At 45.2% G+C, this 20,086-nt stretch overlaps 1 protein-coding gene across 2 annotated transcripts in view; it reads left to right on the top strand.

Annotated features, from left to right (window-relative positions):
• The window catches only part of SNX2 (sorting nexin 2), a 162,000-nt gene that overhangs the window by 114,546 nt on the left and 27,368 nt on the right, over positions 1-20,086 (top strand). For both annotated transcript variants that reach the window (XM_033929011.1, XM_033929010.1), the window contains exons 11-12: positions 1,540-1,745; positions 2,334-2,477. In XM_033929011.1, coding sequence (XP_033784902.1) covers positions 1,540-1,745; positions 2,334-2,477 — 350 coding nt within the window. The remainder of the gene's footprint in view (positions 1-1,539; positions 1,746-2,333; positions 2,478-20,086) is intronic.

Below are 20,086 nucleotides of genomic sequence, written 5' to 3'. Positions count from 1 at the left end.
CACCTCACTTGTTAGCCACACTAGTTGCAGTTTGGTCTTCCTTCCTCCTTTTTTAATACATGAAATTTATTGTTTATACACCACTTATAGCCTAAGTGGTTTACATTCAGGTACTTATGTTTATCCCAGGATAAGCAGGCAGCATATTCTCACATGTGGGTGACGTCATCCACAGAGCCCCGATGCGGACAGCCTCGCAAGCAGACTTGCTTGTAAAACTTTAGAAAGTTTGCAACTGCCGTACCGCACATGCTCGAGTGCCCTCCCGCCATAGGGCGTGCGTCTCCTCAGTTCTCAGTTTTCCGCATAGCCAAGAAGTTCTCATTTTGACACTCTGCGCTAGACTTAGTTGTACTCGTGCCTTCTCTTACCGCGGCTCGTGTTTTTTTTTTTCTGACAGGGTAGCTGTGTTTATTACACGTTTCATTTCTTTAAAAAAAAAAATTTTTTTTAAAGTTTTGTTTGATTTTCTTCGTGTCACGGCGGGGCCTACCCTGCAGGCTTCAATTTGGGCTAGGCTGTTTTTCATTCTATGTCCTGGCCGGTCACAGGCTTCAAGAAGTGTAACTGGTGCCAGCATGCGATATCCCTCACTGACCCACATAAGTGGTGTTTGCAGTGTTTATGAACTGACCATTGTCCAGCATCATGTGCCCGCTGTGTTACCCTTCAATTTCGAGCCTTAAACGTCGTTGAGTTTAGGTAGAAAAAATATTCGGCGGCATTTTGCACTGTTTAGGAAGAAATGTATTTGTTTCTTTTTCTCTGGGGTTGTACTGCATGCAGAGTCTTGAATCTTAGGGTTTCATTTGAATATATTAGTAATTTTAGTTTGTGGTCCCATATTTGTATAGGGGGTTATCTGTGTTTTGATAGGAATGAATGTTGAGAAGCTTACAGTGTGCTTTGTGTAGTTTAATTTTGTGGTTAAGCATTATGTGTTGTTAATAAAATTATATTGTGTATATATGAAAAATGAATGGAAAAAATAGTGTTACAATTAGTACTATTATGGGGGCGGGGTCTGGCCCAAGACTTAGCCCAGTGCTGTTTAACTGCCAGTCCGTGGACCGATGCCGGTCCACAAAATAATTCTTTTATTTCCGCCGGTCCATAGGTGTAAAAAGATTGAAGAACATTGGTTTAGAGAATGATGTGGGGACAAATTTTTCCCTGTCCATGTGGGAACTCATTTTCCCATCCCCACGAGTTCTTTTCCTACACCTGCCCCATTCCTGCAAGCTCTGTCCTCATCTGCACAAGCCTCAAACACTTAAAAACGTAAGTATTTGAGGCTTGTGCAGTTAAGGCAGAGCTTATAGGAATGGGGTAAGGACAGCGACAAAACTCGCAGGGGCAGGGAAAAATTTGTCCCCGTGTCATTCTCTAGTATGGCTCTTTAATTATGAAAGTAAGGCATGTTTTATAGATTAATGTATTTGGAAATTCTATTTTTTAGATGATAGGATGTGAAATGTGCACTCTCCTATCACTGTCTCATGAAGTAAAACTTTTTATATACATTTTTCTCCATATCAGAACTTTCAATTAACACAGCTGCCTTTGCTAAAAGTACAGCCATGCTGGGTAACTCAGAAGATCACACAGCATTGTCTAGAGCTCTGTCTCAGCTTGCGGAGGTGGAAGAAAAAATTGATCAGCTGCATCAAGAGCAGGCCTTTGCAGACTTCTATGTATTCTCAGAACTACTAAGTGACTATATTCGTCTTATTGCTGCAGTTAAAGTAAGACCTGACAGAAATTGTTTTTAAATCCAGTGATATTCCTGTTGAATGAAAGGAGTAAAGTAGTCTTATGTCCTTATCACATTTCAAAAGGAAAGAATAATATACTGGTGCTGAACCTAACTTGTTCCTAGTAATTTGTAACTTGAGGATGGTAAAATGGCCAGTGAAGCCAAATTTTAAAAGGACTTATTGGGAAAATAAGAAAATAATCCTGATTATGGTACAGCAGAACCATATTTTGTAGATGACTAATGGGGGAAGTCTTGACTCTCATTTGCAGCAGTAATAGATGGGCATGCTGTCCCTTTCCCTAGCACCTTGCTATCTCAACCTTTTGGAAGTAAACTTGCACTCTTTCTACTGCCTTGGTGCTGCTACTGGGCTTGTCTGGAAATGAAATCTGAAGTGAAATTCCTACTTAGGAATTTAAGCTGCAGTTGGTGTAATTCAAAATGAATAAAGCTGTTTGGAAGTCATGGGTGTTCATGTGCTACTTAATTTTCTTATACCCATAGCTTTTACATAAAATGTTTCCTTTTTATAACCTATGCATAATAGTAATGTGATAAACTCTTGGGTGTGCAGGGTATATTTGATCAGCGCATGAAATGCTGGCAGAAATGGCAAGATGCTCAAATCAACTTACAGAAAAAGCGCGAGGCAGAAGCCAAGCTTCAGTTTGCCAACAGGCCTGATAAATTGCAACAGGCTAAGGATGAAATAAGAGAGGTATTTTATTTTTATATTTGAAATGTTTTATTAAAATATTTTTTCTATGATAATCATATAATTGGCTGTTTTCTGTATCAGAGAGCATGTTTTTTTTGCTTACATAGAATTTAAAAAAAAATGTAAGTTAGGTTATTGCTAACAGCATTTGTTATACACTTCTCCCTCCATATTCATGGGTTTATTACTCGCGACTTCGATTATTTGCGGTTATCTTGCTGGCTTCTCCCCAAATGACATCATCCTGGAGTACCAATAAAAAGTTTGGCATTTTTTCCCTAGCACTTGCTTCAGCTTGCAGAGAGAGAAATTTGCTTTTTTTCCAGCACTTGCTTCAGTGTGCAGAGAGAAAAATTTGCTTTTTTTTCCAGCACTTGCTTCAGTATTGTCTCTCCTTCAGGAACAGTCCAGGTCTCCCACCATATTCGCAGTATGGCTACAAAGCGAAAAACATCAAGTGCTACCAAAAGTGCTACTAAGAGGGTGTTGAGATCGTCTACATAACCCCCAACGCAACATCTCTCATCCAGCCTCTCGACCAGGGGGTAATAAGAACATTCAAGGCACACTACACACGGTATTCAGTGGATAGGATTGTCCATGCGATGGAAGAAGGCCCCAACATGGAGAACATCATGAAAAAGTGGAATGACTTTACTATCGCTAATGCCATCAATATTATTGAAAGAGCGCTGAAAGCTGTCAAGCCAGAGACAGTGAACTTGTGCTGGAAGAATCTTTGGCCTGAATGTGTAAAAATTAGGAGCTCACTGTCATTACCACAGAGCCAATCCAAGAAATTATGGAAGACATCGTGAACTTGGCAAAGAAGGTGGGTGGGGAAGGCTTTGAAGATATGGATCTGGAGGATATTCAAGATTTAATAGACATCAGATCCAACGAACTAACAGAAGATGACCTAATTGACCTAACTGCTCTCGAAGGAGAGGCAATACCAGATGAAGAGGTGGAAAGAGTAGAAGAAAAAGTGCTAGAAGACAAGTTTACATTGGACAATATTGCAGAGGGCCTATGCAGGTTCAATGCTTTGATGGACTTTTTTTATGGCATCGACCCATCCATTGTACGCGCGTTGAAAGTGAAGGAGTTAGCAGAAGCAGCAATGTCTACATACATGAATATATATAAAGAAATGAAGAAACAGAAGAGCTAGATGGAAGTCACGATATATTTCCAAAAAATTCCAAGAGTCATTGCCTCTCCATCCACCTCAGCCACCCATGAGCTGACATCCCCTTCGTCTCTTCTTCTTCCTCCTACTCCTGTACCACATACTGAACATGTACAGGATGATGAGGATGAAGATACTGAATATCTACTTCCACTGCCTGAGGAGGCACCTGTTGCTCACTTATCCTTTGTCTCCTCTTCCTGCACTGCATGTAGCACATGTACAGGATGATGAGGCTGAAGACACCGCCTGAATAAGAGATAGGTACGTGTTACTGTACTGTATATCAGCCATGCTTTAATACTATACATTATAATGCAAAAACTGCAATAAATAACTTGGTTTTCCAAAACAATTGCGAATGTGAACATAAGAGTTTTATTCTCGATTTCCTGATATTCACAAGGGATTTAACAAAAAAACCGTGAATAATATAGAAAAAAGTTATTTGCGGTTTTGGGGTATTTGCCCCTAATCTTCGCGAATACAGAGGGAGAAGTGTATTGGATAATTACCTACTGGAAAAGGGGATAGAGGGGTATAGATAGAGGATTACTGCACAGGTCCTGGACTTGTTGGGCCGCCGCGAGAGCGGACTGCTGGGCACGATGGACCTCAGGTCTGACCCAGCAGAGGCATTGCTTATGTTCTTATGTTATGCTTTCAAAAAGGTCACTTTAACTAGAGGCAGATTTTAGAAAACATGTCTAAATGGGAATTTAAGTAAATATCCAGTCACTTCCTTGATAGATCAGAAAGCTTTGGCTATCGGGATGGTCTGTTTGAACTGAAAAAAAGGGGGACTGTATCTTGAAAAAGCCTTATGGCGAAACATGTCGATGTGACAAGCCCCGACCCGATCCTATTAAGAAAATGACAATTTGCTAAGATAAGTTAACTTTTTTATAACTATTTATGGGAAGCACTTTATATATAAAAAATAAGAGAAATTGCAAAAAATAAATATATATGGGCAAATGAAGAAGCCACAGCCATAGCCATATAAAATACGTTATCCCAGGACAAGCATGCAGCATATTCTCACATGTGGGTGACGTCATCTACGGAGCCCCGACGCGGACAGCTTTTCAAGCAAACTTGATTAAAGCTTTCAAGTTTGCTAGTGCTGCACCACGCATGTGTGTGCCTTCCTGATTCACTAGAGGGCGCATACCCTCCTCATGGTCCTCAGTTCTTAGTTTTCCGCGGAGCCAGAAAGCCCTGTCTCTCTTCTCTGCGTTCTTCTAAGTGCCTTTCTAGCACCGCAGCTTCTTTATTTTGTTAGGGAGTCGCTGTGCGTTTGTTGCTTGATCGTGTATTTCTTTGTTTTAAAAAAAAAAAGGACTTTTTATTGTGTTTCTGCCCGGCAGGCCCTTCTTGGGCCTCAGCCATGCGGCTAGGCCTCATTTGGCTGCAGCTGTATTTTCTTCTTCCCTGGCCTCTCTCTGGGCTCACCTCGTGTAAGCAGGATGGCCGGGACCCTTTTTCCTTCGTTGGAATCGGACTGAGTAGCTTCGATCCCCGGTAAGTCTTCTTTCTTTCTTTCTGTCTTCTAGCTGCGTTACCTCGGTAATGCCATCGGCTGAGTCTCAGGCATTCCAGGCATCGAGTGCAGTCGTGCCCGCCTCTACGAGACCTTCGAAGCGTGCCTCCTTTCATGGGAATACTCATCTCGAGGTTGCCCTTTATGGAGCGCACTGCTGCACCTTTATTACCAGTTTCATTGGTACGGTGCCGACTTCTGAACCTCGATGTGCCTCGACGTCGACTGGAGCTTCGTGCCTCGACGTCGACGGAGGCTTCGTGCCTCGGCGTCGACTGAGGCTTCGTGCCTCGACGTCGACTGAGGCTTCGTGCCTCGACGTCGACTGAGGCTTCGTGCCTCGACGTCGACTGAGGCTTCGTGCCTCGACGTCGACTGAGGCTTCGTGCCTCGACGTCGACTGAGGCTTCGTGCCTCGACGTCGACTGAGGCTTCGGGCCTCGACGTCGACTGAGGCTTCGGGCCTCGACGTCGACTGAGGCTTCGGGCCTCGACGTCGACTGAGGCTTCGGGCCTCGACGTCGACTGAGGCTTCGGGCCTCGACGTCGACTGAGGCTTCGGGCCTCGACGTCGACTGAGGCTTCGGGCCTCGACGTCGACGGAGGCTTCGGGCCTCGACGTCGACGGAGGCTTCGGGCCTCGACGTCGACGGAGGCTTCGGGCCTCGACGTCGACGGAGGCTTCGGGCCTCGACGTCGACGGAGGCTTCGTGTCTCACCGCCGCCTGAGACCTTGTGCCTCGACGTAGAATGCGGCTGGGTGCCTCGACATCGTCTAAGGCTTTGTGCTTCGATTTTCTGCCTCAATGTCGACTGGGGCTTGGGGTCTCGATGTCGACTGAGGCTGGGTGTCTCGGCAGATGGTTTGTCCCTTCGACGTCGGCTGCAGCCGTGTGCTCCGCGTCACTTGATGCTTGTGCTTCGACGTCGCCTGAGGCTTGTGCCTCGACGTCGACTGAGGCTGGGGGCCTCCTCGTCGGCTGGAGCTCTGTGCCTCGTCGTTGCCGAGGCTTCGTGCCGTCGACGGGAGCTTTGTGACTTGACGTCGCTTGGGGCTTTGTGCCCTTTGGTTGGCTGTGGCCTTGTGTTTCGAAGTCGACTGTGGCTTGGTGCCGCAACGTCGCTGGGGGCTTTTTACCTCGGCAGCGGCTGAGGTTTTGGGCCTCGGCGTCGACTGCGGGTTTGCGCCTCGACGTCTCCAGCTCCTGTTCGAGAGGGTTCCCCGCTTTCTCTTCGGTTCATTCCGGGCAGCCGTGACGGAATCTTGTAGTGCGGAGTTTGGTTTCCTGGAGGAGACTCTCTCCCTGCTCCGGCTCTATTGCTCCCGCCATGCGTCATCTCGCTTGGCGCAGAGTGTGGCTGAGGATCCGAACCTCCAGGATCGTCTCGCCGCTTTTACTTGCGTGAGTTCTGCACTTCTTGAGGCCTCTCTTGCGGTGGCCACTAACCATCTCTCAGAACGCGACCGGTCCTTCGCCTATCGGGACGCCTTCAGCTAAATCCCGTGTGCCTTGGTGGTTTGGACTCCTTCTCCGGAGGGGCCCTCCGGATACCTTTCTTGTGTTATCTCGGCCTCCTTCGCAGCAGCCGCAATAGCTGCAGCAGCGCCAGGTTAGGGTTCAGCCGCCGGCTTCGGCGACTCCTGGCCGTCTTTTTGTCTATTCTCGCATAGCCTCCGGGCTGCTCTCCTTCTGGGGATTCCTCCCCTCCCTTCGGGAGGGGTGTCTCCGTGTCTACGCACCGGGAGTATAGCCTCACTTCTGTCGGTTGGGCATTCCCATCCTCCCATCTGCGTCTGATCCTGGCCCTCCGTGACCTGCACTAGTTTCTAGTACGGGAGTGGGTCAGACTCTGGCCGCCCCAGTCTCGGGAGTCCGTTGGGGCGGACCTGGACCCAGTTGGTCTGCGCTCCTTCTTGTCTCGGCCTCAGGGGGAGGCCCTTGTTTGTTTATGCCGGAAGGTGGCCCCTCTGTCCTCGGTCCGCCTCCGGTCTTTTCTGCCTCTGCCTCGGCAGGCCCCCTGTCGGCGCTTGAGTCGGCTGGTGTCTCAGCGGTCTTCGGCCTCAGCCGAGCTGATGCTGATCCTTTTGGGATCAGGGGTCTCCACGGTGGATGTCCCGATGTTCGCCTGGTTTCATCTTCGTGTTCCCTGCTGGACCCGAGCATCTCAGTGATGGCAGGATCGGGATCCCGCTTCCCAGCACATTGTGGTGCCTCCCTCCTTGACACGCTTGTTTCGTTGGTGGGCCACCTCTTCGTATCCCCGCATCAGAAGGTTCTGCCGATGGACTCCTCGGCATTGGCTTAGGGGTGCACCTCGACGGCCTTCGGACTCAGGGTCCTGGGTCGGGTGCGGACTGTCGCAGCCGCATCAATCTGCTGGAGCTCCGGGCCATTTACAATGCCGTGGTGGATTTTCGTTATTGGTTGCAAGATTGCGGGGTCCTGGTGCGTCCCGACATCTCGGTGGCGATGTATTCTGTGACCAAGCCAGGGTGTACAGGTTCCCTGTTACTTTGCAGGGAAGCCCTTCGTCATTGGCAGGGGGCGTTACACCACTGCTTCTTTCTTCGGGCGGTGTATTTCCAGGGCGTGCAGCATTGTCGGGTGGACACGTTGAGTCGCCCTTTTCGGCCGCATGAATGGTTGCTCCATTCTCAGACTCTGCGGCATGTGGTTGTTCGGTGGGGAACCCAACAGGTAGTTCTGTTCGCTTCACCCCTCACTTACTGGTTGCATCGATATTGCTCGATGTTCTCCTGGGTTCGCATCGAGGTGGATGCTTTCCTTCTCGATGGAATGGACAGGTTCCTCTATGCATTCCCTCCCTTTACTCTGATTCTCGGGTCTTTGATACACCTCCTGTCGGTCTGCGCCACCAGGATCTTGATGGCGCCTCTGTGGCCCTGGCGGCCATGGTTCTCCCTGCTCCTCCAGCGTGTCAGGGAGACTCAGCTTCTACCTATGTTCCCGTCTCTGCTGTCTCAGTGTTGCGGTTTCTGTTGCATTCCAATCTGCAGTCTCTACACTTATCAGATTGGTTCCTCCCAACGTGCCTCCCTCCTTCTGTTTCTCTCAGTCGGTGGGGGTGTTCTCGAGGCCTCTCGAAAGATCTCCACTCGGCAATGCTTTTCCCAGAGATGGTCCTGATTTGCTGCGTGGTGTGCTGAGCACCGCATGGATTCGCTCTCTGCCTCCTTGCCTTCAGTGCTGGATTATCTGTTGCACTTGTCTCGGTCTGGTCTCAAATCTACATCTTTTCGAGTCCACCTCTGTGCAATTGCTGCCTTTCATCGGCCGCTGAATGGGACGCTGCTCTCCGTCCATCTGACGGTTTCCCGCTTTATGAGGGATCTCTTCATTGTACATCCTCCGCTCAAAGCCCCTCCGGTGGTTTGGGATCTTTGTGTGTTCCTGGCTCAATTGGTGATACCTCCATTTGATTCCATTGATGAAGCTCTTTTGAATTACTTCACCTGGCAGGTGGTATTCCTGGTTGCTCTCACGTCTGCTTGCAGAGTCAGTGAGCTGCAAGCTCTGGTTGCGGACCCGTCTTTTCCTGTATTTCATCATGACACGGTGGTCCTGCGTGCTCAACCCCAGTTCTTCTCCAGGGTGGTTTCGGACTTTCCTTTCGATCTTTCCATTGTTCTTCCGGTCTTTTTTCCGAAGCCCCACTCGCCTCCTGGCGAGGTGGCGCTTCACACACTTGACTGTAAGAGGGCGTTGGCTTTTTGTCTTCAACGCACTCAGTCTCCTTGGACGGTTCCTCAATTCTTTTTGTCCTTCGCCCTAATTGGTTGGGACGCCCAGTTTCCAAGCGCACCTTGTCCAACTGGTTGGCTGCTTGTATTTCCTTTTCCTACGCTCAGGCTGGTCTCGCGCTGCATGGTCGAGTCACGGGACATAAAGTCCGAGCGATGGCGGCTTCTGTAGCTTTCCTCAGGTCGACGCCTATCGAGGAGATTTGCAAGGCTGCCACTTGGTCTTCGGTTCATACTTTCACCTCCCACTACTGCCTGGATACTCTGTCCAGGAGCGACGGCCGGTTTGGCCAGTCGGTTTTGCGTAATCTATTTTCTTGAATTGCCAACTTCCCTCCGTCCCTTTTTGGTTAGCTTGGAGGTCACCCACATGTGAGAATATGCTGCCTGCTTGTCCTGGGATAAAGCACAGTTACTTACCGTAACAGGTGTTATCCAGGGACAGCAGGCAGATATTCTCACAACCCGCCCGCCTCCCCGAGGTTGGCTTCTTTGCTAGCTATCTGAACTGAGGACCATGAGGAGGGTATGCGCCAGGAAGGCACACACATGCGTGGTGCAGCACTAGCAAACTTGAAAGCTTTAATCAAGTTTGCTTGAAAAGCTGTCCGCGTCGGGGCTCCGTAGATGACGTCACCCACATGTGAGAATATCTGCCTGCTGTCCCTGGATAACACCTGTTACGGTAAGTAACTGTGCTTTTTGTATCGCTAAAAATATCAGCGAACAAGTAATGGCATGTCTGAAGCCCTAAAGAATTTGTAAAATTGATGAACTAGTTTACATTAGTCTGTTGGTATATTATGTTAAATGGGAATTTAGACATCCAAGTTGGAATGTCTCGAGTTCCTTTAGTACTGTACTTTAGAATAGGATTTGCTGATAGAACTTGTTCTAAAATGAATCAAGAAATTGCCATGTATGAACTGGTTTATATGCTGTGGTAATGTTCATTTTTAAAATCATAAACATGTAAAGTGTCTGTGGGATCAACACAGCAGTAGAAGCATAAATGTGTATGTGCCAGCACATACATATGCATTTTCTGAAATACTAACATATATCTACCAAAACATATACACACTTAACATCAGACAAATCAGAAACATCTATTTTTCTGAAGCTGTCACACAAGCCCAATATCCCATGCTAGTATGGCTTTCATTGCTATGGGAATTTTTTTAAAGAGGGAGGCAGTGGCAGCGATGACAATGACAACAAACAATAGGAGAGGGATTTTGTTACTGAAAAACCATGGAAATTTCCTGCAGCCAATCATCCATAACATGCTTCAGCTCTGTTTGCACTAGATGGATTTTTCATAACCGGAGGACTGTTTATGGCCTGTCCAAGCTCCTCAGCTCTATAATCTTTTCTCCCTCAGAAAACCTCTATGCTTGCTTGTTTTCTTTAAGATATTATTTGTTCCCCCTGCCCTTCCCCTGGGAGACTGTACAATGTACCCATAAGAAAATATTTCTTTAGATTACTCCTGAGTCTGTCCTCTTCCTCCTATGACTTCTCACCTTAGTGTCTCCTGTCATTTGAAAGAGGCTTGCCTCCTATGCATTTACACTTTGGAGATGTTTAAATGTCTCTCTCAAAGCTTCTATCCTTCCTTTCCTTCAGGATGCATTGATTTTTGGATATTTAAATCTTTCCCTATATGTTATGGCAAAGACCCTTGAACATGTTAGTGACCAATATCTGGATAAACTTATCCAGTTTATATCCTTTTGAAGAATTGCATACAATACTCCACCTGAGGGCTCAACAGATTTGTACCTTGGCACTGTCGCCATTTTCCTGTTGGCTCTCACTCTCCCTGTGTATCCAAACTAGAGAATGACACGGGGATCGTTTACCACGGTAAACCGTGGTCACCGCAGTAAATACGCAAGAATGGAGACATTTGCAACTGGTTTACCACAGGAATGGGGACAAGATCTTTCACTGCCCTGCGGGAACGAGGACAAGACCTTTTACCGTCCCGTGGGAGCAGTGAAAAGTCTTTCTCCTGTGGTAAAAAAAATTGCACCGGTGTAAGACTCGCCATCTCCTCCCCAGCTCCTCTTGCGCCTATTTTACCTTCAGGAGCAAGCCATGCCATGATGAAGACAGAAGGAAACCAAAGCCTGAGACCAATGTGATTTGAAGAATAAAATTACCAGACAACAAAAGGTAGAAAAAAAAATAAACTTTATTTTATATTTTGTGATTAGAATGTTTCAGATTTGAAATATGTATCCTGCTAGAGCTGGTATTAGACATAACTGGGGACCGCAAAGCCAAGGCTGTGCTTCTTTAGCTTCCAGCTGGCTTAGGGCTATCTCTCTGACCAGGGGGCAGTTGCCCTAGTTGCACTCTCCTAACACTATTCCTGTCATGTGTGACTGAAGTATTCTGTTAGCTTGATTTTTCTATGTAGCATTCTGTAGTAATTTGGTTTGTTCAGTTTTCACAATAGTGGAGGGAACATTTGTAAAAGTAAGGGGAGACAGGGGTTTTATTGATCCTTTCTTTGGATTATTTGTGTTTATAAAATTACAATTATACACCATATTGTCTTTTTATACTTTAGGTCAGTATAAAATCATAACTATTCGAGGCTTGTGCGGATGGGATCTGACAGTTGCAGGGCGGGGATGGGACGGGGACCGAGCTCACGGGGACAGGGCGGGAACGGTGATAAATTTTTTCCCTGTGTCATTCTCTAATCCAAACATCCTGGCTTTTACAGCACTTCATCTACTTGTTTGGCCACTTTAAGGTCATGAAATACTATTGCCTCCAGATCCTATTCTCATCATTCATCTCCCCCTCCATACTGTTAACTTTTTATTTTTAAATTTCAAATGTATGCCCCTACTTTTTTAGCACTAACTTTTCTGCCAAACTCTAGATCATTTCTCCAGTTTTATGTTCTTCATGTTTTCTTTTGGCTTGGTTTTTTACCTACTTGATGTTGAACCTGTTGCGGATCTTGGTATTGTCCACAAAAAAAGACAAGCCCTTTCATAATATATCTTAGAACCAGACTAAGGATCAATTGCTGTGGCCACACTACTGGTATCACCACTTTCCTCAGTGTAAACTAATTTGTCACTACCCTTTGTCACCTCCCTTTGTTCTTAGATGGCTTTTTGTATGCAGATATATACAGTATTGTATTTGTGGCTTTAATTTTTATACTTTTAACATGTAAGCAAAAAAAATGTTAATTTAATTCTTGTTGGAAATGTACTATAATTGTCATTTAAGTTTTCATTATATGCTTTTCTATTTTGCTTCATTAAGGAAATTGAAGAGGTAGGATCATTTTTACTCTATACATTTATACAATAAAGCAAATGCTTATTCTGACTTCAAATAAAATGTATTCTAAATTCAAAAAAAAAGGTGTCGAGGTCAATTGGATCATTTTTGAAAAATGGATCAATTTTGAAAATCACGCTCAATTTCCTTGTCCAGATTGAATAAAATTTTGTGTGGACATTCACTAGGGTCTCAAACTAAATCATGCAAAAATTTTCAGCTGGATCTCTATTGGCTCAAGACTTAGAGAGCAGAAGGGAGGTCACATTCAGAGTGCCACACACCATATAACCCAAAATAACCACTTTGTCCAGGCACTGCAGCACAACAAAACCTGTCAGGGGACTGAAATGTTTTAGATAAGTACAACTGCTGGTTCAAAGGGCTAGATTCTCAAAAATTTACATTAAAAACAGATGGGCTGCTGTCGCAGCTGTTATTGTAGTAATTTTTTAAAAAGTGAGTCATTTTCAAAAAACGCTCATGCAAATGAGGTTGGTGGAGAGTAGCGAAGGTTTGCTAAATTTGCATGTGCTAGCAATAGCAATGGGAACATGCACAGAATAAATGCAACCCCCCCACACAACAAATTGAGCCACCGGTCTAGCAACCCCCCCACCCGACTCCCCCCCTCGGGCAGTGGGAGAGCTGCCACTCCCTCTTGCCGCCAAGCAATGCCCCTTCCAACACCCCATCCCCCTGACAATGGGAGAGATGCCCATTCCTGCTGCCAACATCAAGCAACTCCCACCTGACAGCCCCCGGCAGCAGGAGAAATACCTTTTCCCTCCCGCTGCCAAGTATCGCACCCTCTGACACCCCCTCCCCCCCGGGCAGTGGGAGAGATGCCCACTCCTGCTGCCACACCACCCCTCCCCCTTACCTTGCTTAGGATGCCTGCTCCCTTCAGTCGGCCCGCCTCTTCAAAATGGTGGGCCTTCCCCTCCCTGGTGCATCCTGGGATGCACCAGGGAGGGTTCTGAGGCTCTGATTGTACCAGATTGTTTAAGGCCTCTCCTGCCATACAAGATTGCGGTTTGGTCCCTCAGAGCTGGGAAATACCTGCCCCCACATGATTAAGAGGGAGTGGATTATGTGGTTGATGCTCTTTATGACATCAGGGTCCTGAGTAAAGTTTCGGCGTACTTCTTTTCTTCACCAAATGTTCTGGATCAGACAGTGAACAGGCAATACAGCCTCCAAGGCCACTCTCAGCAAGTTACCCTTTAGGGGGCACATGCTTTTTGGCAAAGATTTAGGCAACAATTTGGCCAGTATGACAGCCGTCCCAAATACCTCTCAGACAGCAGTTTGCCAGGGGTGGCAGAAGCAGTTTTCCTACCTCTTGGAGATCCAGCCAAATTTCTTCTGGTTACTCTTCTCAGGGACCCTTCCGAGGGTCCAGACAGAGATTTGGCAGTTGCTGGCACTAGCAACCCTCTTGTTCCCGTGGCGGTTCAGCCAGTAAGAAGCCACAATAATGCCAGGTCGGTGGCCATCTTCTCTCACATTGGCCTATCGACTTTCTGGAGGGAATGGGAACAGAATTTGTCAAATTATTGGGTGGACATTGTTCAGGAGGGACATATGATTAAGTTTTCTCAGCCCCCATCAGATTTGTTCCTTGAGTCCACAGCCGGATGGCGTGAAAGGTAGGCTGTTGTCCAAGCAACAGTGCAATGACTCTTGGACATGCATACTATAGTGCCAGTTTCTGAAGAAGAATTGGGCTTATGCAGATCCTCCTTCATAGTACCGAAGAAAGGCACAGAAAATTGGAGGCCCATTCTGGACTTTAAGTCAGTAAACGAGGCCCTTAAGGACCCCCACTTTCACATGGAGACTGTTCGTGCCATCATAGTGGTGGTGGCTCTGGGAGAATTCCTAGCTTTAACGGATGCATATTTTCACATCTTTCCCGATTATAGGAGATAACTGAGATTCCACATTCTTCAGCGACACATCCAGTTTGTAGCGCTCCCTTTCTGGTTGGCCAAAGCTCCATGCACTTTTGCCGAGGTGATGGTGGTTGTAGTAGCTAACTTACACTGGATGGGTGTTTAGGTGTATCCTTTCCTGGACGATTGACTTATCAGTGTCCTTCTCAAAGGGATGGTGAAAAACGCAGTGCAACAGGTGGTTGATTTCCTCTAGAACCTTGGTTGGATAGTGAACTTCGAAAAAGTTACTTTCAGCTGACTTTGTGCTGGGAATATCTGGGAGTCCACTTTGACACACTATAGGGCTATGTTTTTTTCTTCCCAAGTCATGCAAACTGAAACTCAGGAAGCAGATCTTAGAGATCCTGAATCTACCGAGCCTCCACGGCCTAGCATTTCCTTCAGGTCCTAGTGACTGCCACTCTAGAAGTTGTCCCTCGGACGGGAGTTCATATGCAGCCACACCAGGTCTCTCTTCTTTCTGGGTGGCCACTCCCTGCAGAAGCAGCTCTCCTGGACTTTGGGGGAAAAGCACAGCTTATGTTGGTGGCTCCAGGGAGATGCCTTATCGATGGGCATGCCTTTCATATTCAACTCAAGAATGACCCTCATGTCCGCAACCTGAGTTGCTGGGGGTCCACTGCTGTGGTTACCCACTCTGGGGCAAGTGGACCCCCTCAAAGCAAGTGGTCCATAAATTGTCTGGAACTGAGAGCCATTTGCTTGGTACTCTTTCCTGACGGGAAAGCAGTCAGAGTGTTTTCAGACAATGCAACAGCAGTAGCTTTTGTAAACTGACAAAGAGGCCTTAGAAGCTCTCCCCTGCGCCTGAAGGCATGGATGTTGTTCGTATGGGTGGAAGCTCTTAAAAGTCCTCTCGTCTGCACACATGACAGGAGTAGAGAACGTCCAGACTGATTTTCTCAGCAGGCCAACTCTGGATCCAAGGGAGTCGTCTCTGTCCCAGCGGGCATTCACCCTCGTGCAGCACTGGAGAAGACCAGACATGGATCTTGGAGCTACAGCCAAAAAATACAAAGACAGATTGCTTCTACAGTCGAAGGACCGAACCGAGAAGCACAGGACTGGATGCCCTCATTGAACCCTAGCCCACCAACCTTCTGCTCTGTTTCCACCATGGACCCTGGTGGGCCGAATCTCTACAGAATAGCGTACCATCAGGGGTTGATGTTTCTGGTAGTTCTGGACTCACCTCTCTGGCCTTGGTTTGAGGATCTGCTGCATTTCCTAAATGGCAGGTGTCTCAGGCTGCTAGTTCAGTCAGTCCAGGTCAATCAGGGTCCAGTTCCCAATGAGAATCCAGAGTGCTTTGATTTTACGGCATGACTCTTGAATGCACCGCCCTGTTGCAGAAGGGCTACTCTCCGACTCTCCTTAGAGCGGATAAGCCCACAACGTTTGTGGCTTATGCAAAGACTTGAAAGGCTTTTTAGTTGTGGTGCTCCAAGACACGGGTGGAACCTAAGAAAGCTCCTATCTCAGTGACTCTAGCTTTTCTACAGACCGGTCTTGAAAAGGGCAGTGGTTTTGTCTCTCAAAGCACAGGTAGCCAGCCTCTCGTGTTTGAAGGCTGGGAAAAACATGCAGTTATTAGTGTCTCTTCCAGACATGATTCAGTTTTTGAGGGGGGCACTGCAGATTGTGACCCCCCCCCCCCCCCCCATTATGCATGCCATTCCAGTCTTGGGACCTCAGTATGGTTCTGAAGGGCCTATCTTGGGCTTTGCCTGATAACGATACTTGTATTAAGCAGAATAAGGGAGGGGGGGGGGCGCGCCCATAACCCAATATGTATGAGAGACCCCTTTCGTGGGAAACCTAAAAGACACTAATATATAATATAAATAAAGCTGAATGATTAGCAGTGCTTCAGAGTTACAGTATCCCTGATATAGCCTCCAAAATTTTTTATAAACTTCCACAAAGATTTCACATCTACAACAAAATAGCAGTGCATATGATCTCAAAATCAGCTTAAATAATATTTTTTTTCAGATTTATCAGATATGCCTCCACCAGCCAATTATTTGAAACAGCTGTATGAATTGATTTTTGTCATATATATCATCATCTAATCTGCTTTTTAAAAAAATATTTTTAAAGAGTGCTTAGCGCTCATAATCTCATTCAATAAAAACTTTCACAGAACTTTCAAGTCCATAAATATTATCAAAGAATGAATTAAATAACAGCTTTATAACCGCTAGACTGACGGCTTTTCACTTTCGTTTTAATTGCTTGTCTGCACCTGGAAGGATCTGGTCAAACATGTTTCGCTGTCAAGCTTTGTCAAGAATAGCCCCCTGCAGTAACAAACAGATAGATGAGGATTCCATCCAGTATTTGTTGAAGAATCTCATTATTTTACCTTTGTATAATCTTACCTTTTCATTACTACCATGCACCATCCCGACTTAATCTTTGTTCAAAGATGGCTGCGGCTTCTAACTGATTATTTAGATATCCTTTCCAGCTGTAGCTGTAGTGTGACGACAGCCAATAAGAAGCTCAGATAAGTGACATCCATTCTATCTCCATGTTAAGCCCCCATTGTGTGACGGTATTTAAAACAAAGATCCACTGTTGTTCTCTGAAATTTTATCTCTTTTCATAATGTCCTCCCTCCCACCCTACAGCGATATTATTGAAATGCAGTATTTTGAGAGGGCTAGCGCTACAGAAGCTGGTGAATTGTGAACGGTGCAGGAATGACATAAGGATAAAGTTCATATCTTTTGGAACATGGCTTTATTTTTCCTGATCTCCTGAGGAAGCCAAGGGCGAAACGGGCCCTGTTGGGATCGGTGATATGAAGTTTGACCAAAAAGTTTCATGTTTAAGTTAAGTTCCCTGTTCCTTATAATCAATAATGACTTTTTTGATACTGTGGAATTTTAATTGATTGCAAATTTGTACAAGGAAGAGGTGGTAGATCGATGATTATACCAACACCCATAGAGTAGTTCAGCTTCAGCTGCTCTATAGTGAATTGGGTGAAAATACCTGAGGTCTTTCCACACTCCTAGACCTATTTTTGACAGTATTTGCATGTTTGCATAGTCAACATATTCTATTTAGAAGGAAAAAAATTTTGTAAAGAAATTTTTGTGATAACATATATTGGCTCCACAATTTTGTAGATTGTCTTGAAAAGAAGACAGGGAGAACTATAGGCTGGTTGAGGTAAAATTCCGAGATGACTTTTAGGAGGAATTTGGGATGTGTACAGAGGACTACTCTGTCATGGTGAAAGGTTGTACAAGGTGGATCTGAAACCAGTGCTTGAAGTTCACTGATGCATCTAGCTGAAGTGATTCAAATCAAGAAGACCACTTTCCACATGAGATATTTGAGCGCTGAAGAAACCAATGAGAGTGGAAAGTTCAACATTGAAGTCCCAAGAAACCGGAGGAGATTTTGATAGGGGGTTTTGTGTGCATCAGTCCCTTCATACATTTGGAAACCAATGGGTGAGTAGCCAGAGGTTTATTGTGAAGAGGAATGTGAAATGCATTGATGGCACTGAGGTGCACTCTCACTGAAGTAGTCTTTAGACCTGAGTCTGAGAGCTGTAACAGGTAATCCAAAACTGAAGACAGGGGACATGTATCTGGAAGTAGAGCTTGCTGAGTACACCAAGAGTAAAAGCTGCTGAGTACACCATAAGTAAAAGTGAATCCACTTAAAACGATAGTAGCGTTGAGTGGAAGGCTTCCTGGCAGCATCAATGATAGCTGAAACTGGAGCGGAGAGATGAATATCATTCAGTCTTTGGGAGAGAAGTACCAGGCTGTTAGAGCTAATGAGCCCTTGTTCTGAGTGATGAGAGTTGAGGGCTGTGCTCCCTGGCACTGAGTTGAAGTAGAAGAAGGAACCAGAGCTGTCTTGGCCATCTTGGAATGATGAGAATCATTGTAGCTGGCTTCTGTTTGAGTTTGAATAGAAGTTTCCCTATTAAGGATATTGGAGGAAAGACAGAGAAACTTGTCTGTCCAATCTATCAGGAAGGCATTGGATTCTAGACAATGCGGTGAGTATAGTCTTGAACAAAAAAATGAAAGTTTGTAATTCTTGGGGGAGACAAACGGATCTATCTGAGGGATTCCATATGTTGAGAAGATCCGTTGAACTGTCTTCATTTTCAAGGACCATTCGTGAGGTTGAAGGTATCTCCTTAGCTTGTCTGCCAGTACTTTCTGCTTGCCTGCCAGATATAATGCCTTGAGAAAGATGTTTCGTGGAATGGCCCAATTCCAGATTTGAGACGCTTCTTGGCTTCTGTGCTTCCTTGCTTGTTTACACAGTACATAGCAACTTAATTGTACAGACCAGAACTATTTGATTGAGGAGATGATCCTGAAATGTATTCAGTGCTCTGCAGATCACTCAGTTCTAGTAGAATGATATGAAGTGATTGTTCCTGAAAAGTCCAAGTGTCTTGAGTGCGACATGTACGCATCTGTCGTTAAGATCTTATGATGTGGGAGCACATGAACAAGAAGGCCCCTGGAGAGATTAGATGGAACAGAACCACCCCTGCACAGAGTGACGAAAAAGTGAGGTGACGAGTTGGTGGGAAAGTGGATCTGTGGCTTGAGACCATTGAGAAGCCAGAGACCATTGGGAATCCCTGAGATGAAGACAATGTTGATGGAGTAGATCCTGAAAAGTTTGTCCTGCTGAATATTATGAGCCAAATGTATTCAATTGATAAGTCTCCCGTGTAAATTTCAATACATCAAAACTGATTGAAAGCAGATTTCTGTATCCTTCAAGTTTAGAAAGCAAACAATATGTTCTGAGAACTGGAGACAATACCCAGGGAAAGAACCCCCATATACAGCCTCTCCATCCAATCATTGCAAATTAACTTTCAAAAATCTCATAGAGTGCTAAAGTCACTTTTCAGAATCTCATTCAATATCAGCAGAGACCAAAGTCCATTTCTATTAAAATATCATGTATGCTAACCTGTGAGGTTCCCTAACGCAGGGGGGAAACATGACATATCACATCGGAACCTACTGAATCAGATAAGTGTGAAACTTGCTATAAATTTAATGCATCTATTCAAGTTCAAGAGAAAATTGAATATCTCCATCTCATTTTAAGAATATGATCCATATGGGTATGCAGACAAGCAATTTTCATTCAGTCTGATCTTGTTTTTTCTTTGCATTGTTATAATAGCACACAGTATCATGCACTAAAAAAAATAACATGCACCATTGTAAAATTATACAAAAATGCACATATCTAATAATCCATGATAGGGCAAGCAGGTCAATGAAATGAATGTAAGTGTGAACAAATGAAAATTAAAAGCTAAGTACAAACCTCAAAAAAAGTCAATTTATTTTGCATTCAGTATGGCACAAAAAGGAAAAATGCACACAAAGCACAAGATTAGTCCCTTTTCCTGTAGCTCTTTTGTCAGATTCAGAGGCAGTAAAATGTAGTCCACTAAGTTTAGAAGTTTATTCATTATTTTGCTATATTGTGAACTAGACACATCATCTGAACAGTTTACAATTACAGCTTCCACAGAACCAAAAAATAAATTAAAATAATGGTTTGGAAAATAGAAGATAGAGTTCTTATCTCCCTATGTCATCATATTCCCCAACAATACGTCAGGCTGTGTACCTGGTCCATGTTATAGGAAACCATGTTGACATAAATATAAGTTTAATTAGTATAAAGTGGATGAAATGGGATAGTTTTAATAATTTATCATTTATATTTCGCCTTTAAACAAGGCGGATTACAACCAAACATACACAATTAAAGCAGAGAACAAAAACTTTAGGTCAGAACCGCCCCCCCTAAAAAAAT

The sequence above is a fragment of the Geotrypetes seraphini genome, chromosome 1 (genome assembly GCF_902459505.1).
Source record: "Geotrypetes seraphini chromosome 1, aGeoSer1.1, whole genome shotgun sequence".
In the NCBI taxonomy this organism is placed as follows: domain Eukaryota; kingdom Metazoa; phylum Chordata; class Amphibia; order Gymnophiona; family Dermophiidae; genus Geotrypetes; species Geotrypetes seraphini.
Note: the sequence above shows the minus strand (reverse complement) of the source record. Positions and strands in the feature narration are given on the sequence as shown.